The sequence below is a fragment of the Tiliqua scincoides genome, chromosome 3 (genome assembly GCF_035046505.1).
Source record: "Tiliqua scincoides isolate rTilSci1 chromosome 3, rTilSci1.hap2, whole genome shotgun sequence".
Classification (NCBI taxonomy): Eukaryota; Metazoa; Chordata; class Lepidosauria; order Squamata; family Scincidae; genus Tiliqua; species Tiliqua scincoides.
Window position 1 is genome coordinate 152169643 of NC_089823.1, and position 12426 is coordinate 152182068.

At 43.9% G+C, this 12426-nt stretch overlaps 1 protein-coding gene across 1 annotated transcript in view; it reads left to right on the forward strand.

The window, feature by feature from the left end:
* COL13A1 (collagen type XIII alpha 1 chain) overlaps positions 1-12426 on the forward strand; it is a 132526-nt gene that overhangs the window by 93236 nt on the left and 26864 nt on the right. Inside the window, exons 32-33 of the mRNA XM_066621401.1 lie at positions 84-110; positions 3037-3117. Of these exons, the coding sequence (XP_066477498.1) occupies positions 84-110; positions 3037-3117 (108 nt within the window). The remainder of the gene's footprint in view (positions 1-83; positions 111-3036; positions 3118-12426) is intronic.

Below are 12426 nucleotides of genomic sequence, written 5' to 3' on the forward strand. Positions count from 1 at the left end.
GTATGCATTTGTGTGCTTCTAGCATCCAGGCATATAAGCCAGGAGAATGATCTATTACTTTTTCTTTTTTGTTCCAAATACAGGGTTCTCAAGGCCTTCCAGGACCTAAGGTAAGGATGTAGGATGATAACATGGGATTCGATTAGTTTTAAAGGGAATGTGTAAGATGCTGATCTGGAGGTTATTAGCTTTGTACAGGTTAGAGATTCTACAAGCATGTCAATACTAACATACCCCATATTTCCATTTATGTAGTTATTGTAAGGATATCATGCAACTGAGCCTGCAAAATAAACTAACATCGGGCGCAATCCTAACCAACTTTCCAGCACTGCCATAGCTATGCCAGTGGGGCGTGTGTTGCATCCTGCAGTTGAGGGGCAATCACAGAGGACTCCTCAAGGTCAGGCAATGTTTGTTCCCTTACTTTGGATTTGCATTGCCCTTACCTCGGTGCTGGAAAGTTGGTTAGGATTGCAAAGACTCTGTTATACACATCCATAAAGACTCTGTTATACACATTAGGTTGTGTTCTTAGTCATGACTAGTAATCCATTCCTACCAAAATACCCCCTCCCCGCCAATGCAGTCGCGCCAACAGAGCTTGCGCTGTATCTTCAGGAGGTGGGGCAGTCAGAAAGGGGTAAGCGAACTTTTGGTTGCTTACCCTGGGAAAAGCCTCCACTGCTGCCATCAGTCTCCTCAGATCTGTGCCTGCTGTTTTGCAGGCTTAAGTCTAAGGTGTGTAATGGTGGCAGTAAGGGAGACAGATGGGGTTAGGATATTGGTACATGCAAGTAGTGCCAATACAGCCCCTGTTCGCTTCTCTCCTGACTCTCCACCCCAGCCAGGACAACCCCTGTTCTGCTGCTGCCACCATTGCACTTACCTGTGTCAGTTTAGCGGTGGGCATCCCACACTACCATCACTGTGGCAGTATACTCATAATGGCTGCTGGCAGCCCACTGTTGTAAATCCTTGCACTCACTGGCCCAATCCCAGATCAGATTCCCATAAGGAAGTTAGTCCATTGGACTAAGTGCAGTTTCAAAGTCAATTTAAATAAATGGTCTAATGCAGTGTTTCTCAAACTGTGGGTCAGGACCCACTAGGTGGGTTGCAAGCCAATTTCAGGTGGATCCCCATTCATTTATATATTATATATATTAGACTTGATGCTACCATGGTATGTGACTGCATTTGGGGAAATGTTACAGATCTGTACTTTTAACAAGCTACTATTTATATTCTTTTAAAAATGAAAGTAAATGGGACTTACTCCTGGGTAAGTGTGGGTAGGATTGCAGCCTAGGATTGTTAAAAATGTTCCTGCTTGATGTCAGTTCTGGCCATGACATCATTTTGGTGGGTCCTGACAGTTTTTCATTCTAAAAAGTGGGTCCCAGTGCTAAATGTGTGAGAACCACTGATCTAATGAAATAAATGGGATTTAGTCATGGCTAGCTAAACTTAGGATGCTACTCATTGTGTGTCAATCACTATATTAGAACCCTAATGCTGGTGTGTTGTGGGGGTGTTCTTTCTTTATTTATTTTACAGAAAATTTTTATGGGGATTATTTGGAGTAAGGAAACCCCTGATAGGAAAAAGATTAGGTGTTCCCTCCCTTTGCTGTTTTTCTGTTCAAAATGACCTCCTACCAAAGCTACCTTTTAAAGGATAGTAAGTGTGCTAACCAGAGTCCCTGAGGCAGTTCATGGCTGAACACAGTCACATTCTGGCAACTCCTGTGACGCCGCTGGAACCAACCGTACTGGCTTCTGCCTTTCCATTGGACCATTTCAGCAATGTGGAGAGGGGGGTTTGCTGCATGGGTAACAGTCTAACCTCCATATCTACTTTACCCAGGCTTCACGCACTGGAGAGGACACTCTGTTCCAGAACCACTATTCAGAGCGCAATACCATAGTCTTCTGAGACTGAAGGATGCCAGCAATCAAGTGTGCTAACACATGCAGTTACATTTAATGTGTAACTAGGTCCTAAAAATCAAGACTTACTGAAAAATTCTTAGGGCACAATCCTAACCAGGTCTACTCAGAAGTGTGTCCTATTTTGTTCAATGGCGCTTACTCTCAGGAAGGTGTGGTTAGGATTGCAGCTGGGCAGCCCAATCCTGAGCTGCCTGGAGCTGTGGGACCCGGCCGCTCCACAAAGGGCTCCTGCCGGATCCAGAGCCTCCAGCGCTACCGCAGGAGGCTCCTCAGGAGAAGGGGACATTTGTCCCCTTTCCCCAAGTAAGGGAAGCAGTCCCGTAATGGGACTACTCACTTTAGCGGCGACTGTTTGGTTGCCACTAAAGTGAAGGCGCTCGTGTAGGGCAAGCAGCAGAGCTCAGCAGAGCTCGGCTCCGTGTACCCGCCTCTCCCCCGCCCCCAGGAATGCCCCCCCATGCCTTCGACTGCACCTCCCCCCGGGAACACCTCCCCATCGCCCCCGACTACAACCCCATTTCCCGTTCCACAGCCTGGCGGTCACAGAGACTGCCGAGCCGCGGAATGTGGGCACCCGCCGCACACTGGTTCAGCACCGGCCAGAGCCCGGCCATAAGCCCCGCAAACATGCCTCATGGAGGCGCGGCGTGAACCACAGGATTGGGCTCTTAATCTCTATTGGCTCAGTTTAGGTCAACTCCAGTCGCATAAAGGGCACAATCCTAACCAGGTCTACTCAGAAGTAAGTCCTATTTTGTTCAGTAGGGCTTACTCTCAGGAAAGTATGGTTAGGATTGCAGCCAAAGTCTATTTATTTATCACGGAGGCTGTGATAAATAATGTTAGTGATGGTGTACATTATAGATAACTACTATGAAACCAGTGGAGCAACTTGACATTGTCTAGTGTAAGACTGGAATTGGGCGCAAAATGTCCTTTCACCATTGCTTGTCATCTTGGGTACTTCTTGGTTATTAATTAACAGTATTTATTAATACTGTTGACTTTACTGTGTAATTAAAGTTTGTGTAGAAATATTCCAGTGAATATTGGGCTTTCTCCTTATGTAATTTTTCCTTAGGGAGAAGCAGGCATTGATGGAACAAAAGGTGAAAAGGGTGCCCAGGGTGAGAAAGGAGACCGAGGTCCTCTGGGATTGCCCGTAAGTATCTAGAAAGTAAAGAGAACTCAGAAACAAGATTTAACTACCGTTTGGGAGAGACTGTTGTGAGGCGAAGACGATGATGAGGGGCCTGTATTACATGTGAAACAGAAAACTTCAAAATACAATATAACAAAGCACCTGAAGCTGCAAAACTTTGGATCTCTCCAAACTGGCAGAATAGGCAGCAAAATGGCAGATGTGCTTCAGTGTCAGTAAGTGTAAAGTTATGCACATTGGGGCAAAAAATCAAAACTTTAGATATAGGCTGATGGGTTCTGAGCTGTCTGTGACAGATCAGGAGAGAGATCTTGGGGTGGTGGTGGACAGGTCAATAAAAGTGTCGACCCAATGTGTGGCAGCAGTAAAGAAGGCCAATTCTATGCTTGGGGTCATTAGAAAAGGTATTGAGAACAAAACTGCTAATATTATAATGCTGTTGTACAAATCAGTGGTAAGGCCACACCTGGAGTATTGTGTCCAGTTCTGGTCGCCACATCTCAAAAAGGACATAGTGGAAATGGAAAAGGTGCAAAAGAGAGCAACTAAGATGATTGCTGGACTGGGGCACCTTCCTTATGAGGAAAGACTACGGCATTTGGGACTCTTCAGCCTAGAAAAGAGACGCCTGAGGGGGGACATGATTGAGACATACAAAATTATGCATAGGAAGGATAAAGTGGATCGAGAGATGCTCTTTACACTCTCACATAACACCAGAACCAGGGGACATTCACTAAAACTGAGTGTTGGGCGGGTTAGGACAGACAAAAGAAAATATTTCTTTATTCAGTGTGTGGTTGGTCTGTGGAACTCCTTGCCGCAGGATGTGGTGACAGCATCTGGCCTAGATGCCTTTAAAAGGGGATTGGACAAGTTTCTGGGGGAAAAATCCATTACGGGTTACAAGCCATGATGTGTATGTGCGACCTCCTGATTTTAGAAATGGGTATGTCAGATGCAAGGGAGGGCACCAGGATGTAGGTCTCTTGTTATCAGGTATGCTCCCTGGGGCATTTGGTGGGGCCGCTATGAGATACAGGAAGCTGGACTAGATGGGCCTATGGCCTGATCCAGTGGGGCTGTTCTTATGTTCTTAAAACAATGTTTTGAAACTAAAAATTCTGCTCACTGATGCAGCTTCCCCCAGGGTTTGATTGCTTTGGAGATACTGACAAGAGGGCATTTTTCTTGTGGCCTTGTAACATGTGTTTGTCTCTTTAATCACAATGCTCAAATACCAAGTCACGTACAAAAGAAACAGAAACTGTTTCCAGAGCTCTCTTCAACTACAAAAGGGGGCAAATCAGCTCTAGTGTAAAGCAAAAGTCTGGCTGGCATGCTTGTTTTCCCAATCAAATCCATTGGTCCCCATTGCCCTTGCAGTACCTCCTTTGTCAGTTATAAAATCTCTAGCCAGGCAACCTATTTCCAGTCTAAAATACAGATGAATTCACATAATTACTAAGCTCATCCCACACATTTCACTTCTTATCTACCACGATTACAGCTCACTCATAGCAAATGGATCCTTTATGGATTCCAATACAAATCCAGACCGCCAGCCAAGCAAAATACTGCTTAGTCCACTCTTGGGAGGTAATCTGTCATGTTGCAGTCTGCCCATCCAATTAACTGGATCTTCATGAGGCATTTTTTCCATAAGCAAAATGCAAATTTAGGCTGAGATGGCTTCAAACTCCTTGATCATATATTTCTGTCTATCCCACTACTATGATGTTCAGGTGAATGTTTGCATGGATGCTTAATGCAGGGATGTTCACCTTGCATAGCCATGGGGCAGTATTAGTCACAGCTACCAAGGTAAGGCAGATGATTAGGCCATCGTTACTGAGACTGAGGAGGAGCCCATGTCATATTGGAGGTTCTTGCTTGGTGATAAGAGCCACAGAGAATAGCTAGTAGAGCACAGGGATGACTGGGACATTGACTTTTGACACCCCTTGCCTTTGCTGCCACTTTGCTACACTAACTGCCCCCCTCTTTCCACTGCCCTTCAGTGTCACCCAATACCCCCTGCACCATATTTGTAATTTTTAGAGTGGATAATAATACTGCTAAGTATATGTGAAGTACTTTGAACATTCAGAATGCTACATAAATGCTATGTAGCATTCTGAATGTTCAAAGTAATTCACATATACTGAGTAATCCCATACTGCAGATAGAGAACTGGGGATGAAAGGTAATGGCTTGTCTAAAGCCACCTAATAAATTCATTAAATAAATTTCTCAGGAGATGGTTAAGATGAGATTTGGGGATGTTCTGGCTCACAGATTGCCTGCTCAGCTATTACAGCATATTACTCAAACCCACAGTGGTGGAGTCAACTTCATGACATGCTCCTCTATAGGCGCTGATGTCAGCATATTGCATAAGGAATAAGGCTGCCAGCTTGGCAATTTCCAGTAGCCTTTGGCAGAGACTGTAAGCCGTGACAGGGGAGTCTGCGGCAGAGATGTATCCTATTCATATTTCACTACTCAGCTGCCCAAATTCCTGCAGTCTCACTGATGTAGACTGGATTGCAACTTCTTTCTTTCACTGAACTAATCATCAGCTGTAGCATGATAATAGAGCAATTGACAAAGAGATGGCAACTCAGAAAGATAAACATGGACTACATGGTACAATAAGGATAAAATAATGTAACAGGGCAGAAGGGAGAATCTGTGTCTTATGGATCACATGTTAATCATCCCTGTTGTTATGGCTTTCAGTGACGTTTAAGAATGCTAGACATCAAAACAAAAAGGACAGGAAGGAACAGAAATACACCTGAATATGCATTAAAGCAGATAGCTGATAATCTACCAGGGATGGGAAAACCCAGTTCGGCAACACTCAAGTCAAGTCATGAGTCACCGGCCCCTGCAACTCAACTTAAAAATGAGTCATAACAGGGACACTTTTCTGAGTTGTCGAATCGCCTTTCCACGACTTGATAGGAATTGAGTCGAGTCACCCTCCTCCCTTTAAAAAGTCCACTGCGGCTCCACTTAGGAAAACGAGGCTGCTGCCAGTCTGTGTGCATGCTTCAGGGGTCCCTTTTAACTTTCCCCTGCCATCTCTGCCCATCCCAATGTCCGGCAGCAGCACGGAATGCACTGATCCCTTTCCTACCCCCGTGCAATCCCACCCCCACCTTGACAAAGCCAAGCAAGCAAGAAGAAGCCCGCTGCAGCTCTACAGTGGGAAACAGGGCTGCACTGGGCAGTATGTGTGTCTTGGCATTCCCTGTAAACACTCCCTCGCTGTGACCCCCTCCATCCCACCTGTCAGGCACAGTGTGGAACACCTTCACCCCTTCACTTCCCCTATGCTGCAATCCCAGCCCAGCTGCGACAAAACTCACCCCCCTTCCATGGCATGGCATGGCAGGGAGGGAGGGAGCGAGGATGCATCCCAGCTCAGCAAGCTATACAATGTATTATATTTGTATTTACAAGAGCATATAGATTGGGAAAAATTTAAAAAACTAAGGCTACTGCCTGCCTACCTGGATGGACACTATTCTGGGAGAGCGCAGGAGAGAACTTCGAGTGAGTGCAAAACATGGAATAAAGATGGTGTAGTTGTTTTTCTATGCTCTGAGAACAGCCTGCCCTCCTGCTTCTCCCTGCCTCCTGCCGCCCCTCCTTCTCCTTGCAAAACCCACTTGTCCCTATTGGTAAAAACAGCTGCTCTTGTCCCCCTCACCTCCTCCCTCTCCCAGAGATGCATCCTTTGACCAATGGATGCAGCAGAGGAGCAACGGAACAACAAAAAAAGTTACTCCTTTTGCTCCACCCCCCAGTCCATCTCTGAACATAGTGTACCCTGCTAGCTGTTGGTGCTGGAGTTCATGCATGTAAAGAACAGCTTCCCAGATGAACACAAGAGGTTTTTCTTGCAAGAGGGGGGTGGTGCAACCCATGTCCTTTGGTATGCAACTTAAGTCATCAGAGTGGAATGTGAGTCTCGAGTCAGGGGGCCCTGACTCAAGTGTTTTTCTGAGTCTTCCATGTGTGCAACTCACAAGTCCACGAGTCAGCAAAAAACACACATTTTTGCGACTTGAGTTCAAGTCACCTGACTCAAGTTCCCAACCCTGTAATCTACATTACCTGGTGCCTATCACTACAGAAAACTCATATTGTTACCTGTACTATTGTTTTCTCATTGTTTCTTATCTTTGTTTTACTTTCTACATCTGGTACATTTGGCTGATGATTTGCATGTTTTTTAGCACAATCCTGTGTGCATCTACTCAGAGTAAGCTCCATTGTGTCCAATGAGGCTTACACCCAGGAAAGTGCGTATAGGATGTTTAGTAAAATGTCAACATTTTATTATTTTTTTATGTCATGATTTATTGTGATTTCTAAAGCAATGACATAAAAGCCTGTCTGTGGACCAATTTATAGGTAAAAATACAATAATTAATTAAGCGTTTAAGCTACAAAGACTTTTGTGGAACAAGAGAGAAGAAAATATACACAAAAGATTATATATTTTTAAAAAATCAAATATAAAATTTGATAATAAATGAACACAAGATAACATTATTCCTTAATATATCTTCATAGGGCCATATTTTACATAATATGTGTTCCACCTTCTTTTGTATGATGATTTGAACATCTTGGTCCTAGATCATCTCTAGCAGTGTGTAACAGCTGTTGGCCCTTACTAAAGATGTGCTCTCCCACCTGCATCAAAATCCATCCAGTCAGTTCAGCAGAGCCTCAGTTAAATTGTGATGTAGATACAGTCAGATCTACCTCTGTATTGGCTGCTTCAGCAGAAGTTTGCTTCCTACACATGTCTCTGTCTTGCTGGATTAAGATACTAGTTTGCATTCACAGAATGTTGAGTGTATTAACCAGACAGATGCATGACCACATTGATGAAGGGCTAACTTTTTCAGGATTTATGACTTATTGTCCTTGCACATGTTCCAGTGTTGTGTATTTATGATTCAAAGTCAGTACCAAAGACTCTTGAGGTGACCCTGGTAGTGTGTATACATGTTGGAGGACTCGGAAACACCATCTGAGCAATTACCATAACATGCATTGCAACATATTTTAGAATAGACTTTCGTGGCATCATATAATTTTTCCTGAATGTTTGCTGCTGCTTATGTGATTTTTTTTAGTCTAGTATGGAATTTAATTGTATTTATTTTTATTCTGCACTGAACACTGCCTTGGATGTTTGGTACTGAGGGGTGGCTTATAAATAGACTAATGGCAGAATCCAATCCTGTTCCCTTACCTTGAGGAGGCCTCCATGACTGCCCCACCACCACAGAATGGAGTGTGTGCCCCATTGGCACAGCTGCATCAGCGTTGGAAAGTTGGTTAGGATTGGGTTGACAATCATAAAAGCAATCTCTTTAATTCTGTTAACAAACTCTACACATGTAAACAGGTTTAGACACACATATTTTACTTGCTATTAGTAGGCATAAATTGGATTCATATTCATATGCAAATCTGAGTGGGGATGCGTTCTATTCTCACCGCATTGCTTTGAATGGAATTCACATTCTAATGCAACTAGTTGCACATTAATACTTTGTCTGCATATTTCTTTGCCTCCAGAGGAACCAATGAGTATCAAAAAAGAAACTCACTCCAAACTTGTTAAAACAGATATATCATCACTTTTGCAATGAAGTGTATACTTTTGGTGCTATTTCAAGATTTCCAGATGCATGATGGCAAGAGGTTACACTGTGATACACAAGTCTTGTGTAACAAATGCCCACATAAGCAATATTTGCTGTGGAAAATCATTTTGTGAACTTTGTTGTAGAGGTATATAGATATTCTTAATGCCCAATCCTATGCTTTCTCTCCTACTGATGCAGCTGCGCCAAAGTGGCTTGTACTACATCCTGAAGGGGGAGGGCAGAGGTCTCCTCTGGGTCAAGGAATATTTGTTGTCTTACCTGGGGGTAAACCTCTGAGGGATGGAGGACCTGCACAAGTGAAATTGTTGGCAGAGGTCCACATGGACTCAGGCTGTGGAATCCAGCATGCACTGCCACCAACAAACCCACCTGGGCCAAATCCACCCACCCCATGCTCCCACCTTGTTCCCACTCCACCCTCCCCCTGCCCCATTCAGCCCCCTACCTCCCCCTCCTCGCCGCTACCCCTCCTGTACTGGGATTACCTGCTCCAACAGGCCTCTGTTGATCTGCTGGCACACATGGGAAAGCTCCAGCCTTCCTGCCAAAGCACCAGCTCCCTGCACTGCCACAAAACACTTAATGGTGCTTTTGCAGCAGCCAGCACTGGGAGAACACGCATTCTGCTGGCACTTCCTTTCAGTAGGATTGGGCCATCAGTCTGATAACTGTTACTTTAACCCAATATTCATTTTGAAACCATATTGCAACAAAGATGTAACTTCCTGATGGTTCTGATTTTCAGATCTGATATCAGGTCAGTTCTAAGTCTCCTAGCAACAGGTACCACTTGGCCACTTAACTATCGTCCCTTGAATACGTAAGAACCACATAATACAAAATTATTGAACTACCCAGTGATCCACAACTGTTAAAACAGACTATTTATTGGAAAAATGATACCTCTTCCAGAACATTCTAAAGAAAACCAATCTCTGACAAATGTATTTATGGCTTCTCTCTTGTTAGACTACAATTCTCCTATAGCTACCATTATTTAGAAAATAAAAACCTAGGATCATAGTCCCCAGATTCTTTTTCCATTTCAAGCCCCATTAATTTCAATAGAGTTTAGCCTATGAAGCATTTCAGGAGCATATTATAAATAAGGCTTAAAATGTTTAGGTAATTTGTAATTATCACCAAGGGCAACTCAAACAGCCCAATAGTAAAGAACTTTTAAATTCTTGTTCTCTGGCAGAGGAAGGGGGCATTCCAAGACTCTTTAGGAATGTGCCTCCCTCTACCAGGAGGCAGGTCCAATTGAAGTCTCCTCCTCTAGGTACAATCACAGGACCAATGCAGAAGATTTTTACCTAGACTCCATTAAACTGATTGGATGAAAGTGACCTGTTTATGGTACACATAATGAAGTGTCTTTAAATGTGCTTGAAAAAGTTAAATTTCTCCTAACAGTAAAAGTAAAGAAGATCCCAGTTTTGAAATACTGAAAAATAATCCTAGCTTTTATGCCCATGTATTCAATTTCTAATTACCATTTTGCCCTATATAGCCAAACTGTGAATGGATAGCATTTTCAGTGCCTTTGTGCTTGAACATTTCTTCATAGCATCTTATTGCTTCAGTATATTTCACAAAGAGAATGACTACTATTTTTAAAACTCCAGACTCATTAGATTCACCACCCAAATAATTTTTATTTCACATCTGATTTCAACTTGAGATTGCCAGTTTCAGACTCCATGTGTTTATAGGCCTTTGATACCCACTTGGCAGGGAAATGATGAAGAGGCAAAGCTTCTCCAGTTGAATGCTACAGTAACCTAGATGCCATGCCTGCTAAGTGTGCCCCTGCCATGTCACCATTAAAGGCCCAAAGGAAGCCATCCTGCAAAGGAGCATGTAGAGCCACCAGCAGACTAGCATTCCCGACTAGAGTGCAAATAGGGTAAGACTCCAGAAAGATGCAACAGAACGTGAGAGCCCATTCTGGTGCCTCCTCTATGGTGGTGATGGTACAGAGGATATTTTACTTCAGTACCATTTCATCCATGCAATGTTGACAAGCAATGTCTTTGAAGTAGATAGGAGTGCCCACACCCCGGCCCTAGGGCCACTTGTGGCCCTCAAGGACTCCAAATCTGGCCCTCAGGGAGCCCCCTGTCTCCAAAGCGATATGGCCCTCTGGAGACTTGCTGGAGCATATGCTGGCCTGATACAACTGCTCTCAGTGTGACAGCCAACTGTTCGACCTCTCATGTGAGCTGTGGGATGAGGGCTCCCTCCGCTGCTTGCTGTTTCACATCTGTGATGCAGCAGCAGCACCAAAGGAAAGGCTGGCCTTGCTTTGTGCAAGGCCTTTTATAGGCCTTGAGCTATTGCAAGACCTGCTTTCATTCATATAAGTTCCATCTCTAATATATTCATTTATGTAAATTTATTCAAATTTGAAATGTAAATTAATTCTTTTTTCCATGGCCCCCAATACAGTGTCAGAGAGATGATGTGGCCCCCCTGCCAGAAAGTTTGGACACCCCTGAAGTAGAGGTTTTTTCCACATTCTCACCAGTAAATAGAGTAGATGTCTCAGGTATCTGCTGTGACCAGTCTGAAAAGCACTCTGCACCAACTCTGGTTTACATGCCAAAGTGTTTCAGAACTGATTCCAATTGTCACTGGGGTTCCATCAAAGCCTTTGGTGAATCCTTTTCAATTTGTGCACCTGAGGATGTAGGAGATTCTTGAACACCTTTGGCCATCTTAATTTATTAAATCTGCAATAACAGACCTAGGAGTCCAGGTTTTGGTCTAAGTAGTTACAAATGTCTTGCTGAGGAAAGAGAAGGTCCTGGGGTTTCTTAAGGAAGTTAAACTCCTTCTCAAGGACCTATCTCTTGACCCAGTCATCCTTAATGACTGTGGCCCTGTGTCTAATTTACCATTCTTGGGCAAAGTGCCTGAGCGTATGTTGCCAAACCCTTCTAACTCTCATTCATCTCATATTTTCAATGGAATTTTGACATGATTAACATTTATTGGATCATGTCCTAAAGCTTTAAATGCCAGTGGACATAAAGCCTGAAAAAGTGATTGTACTCCTCTCAACTGATCCTCTTTCTACCTGAAATCTGTTTCCCATGCAAAGGCACTCCCATTATTACCTAGGCTAGGGTACCTGCCTTTGACTTCACAAGTAAGATCCAGCTGTTGCAGTCACAACTTCCACTCCAGAGGATGAGAAAGCAACAATGCTCTCCAAACACATGGGAATGTTCTTGTTCTGCTATAGTATGCTAGAATGCTGCATTCTCACAAGCATCCTAAAGCAATCATGTTATGTTCCGTGTCTGTTTCTTGTTGGTTTCCTTGTAAGTGCCATCACCTGTCTTTGAGATCCAAGTTTTGTTGCTTTATTGTGAGCATATGTTTGTCTTGAGTCACCGCTTCACTCACCTCTTCCCTCCCTTCCTTTCCCCTATTCCTCCTTGCCTTTTGTTTTGTTAACCCTTCCCCATCTGTCCAGGGTGCTTCAGGTTTAGACGGCAGGCCTGGCCCACTGGTGAGTTCCACATCTCCATTACCCTACATTCCTGACCCCAAGTATTGTGACTCATCTTCTTTGTCCTGCCACATCCTTATCTGTATA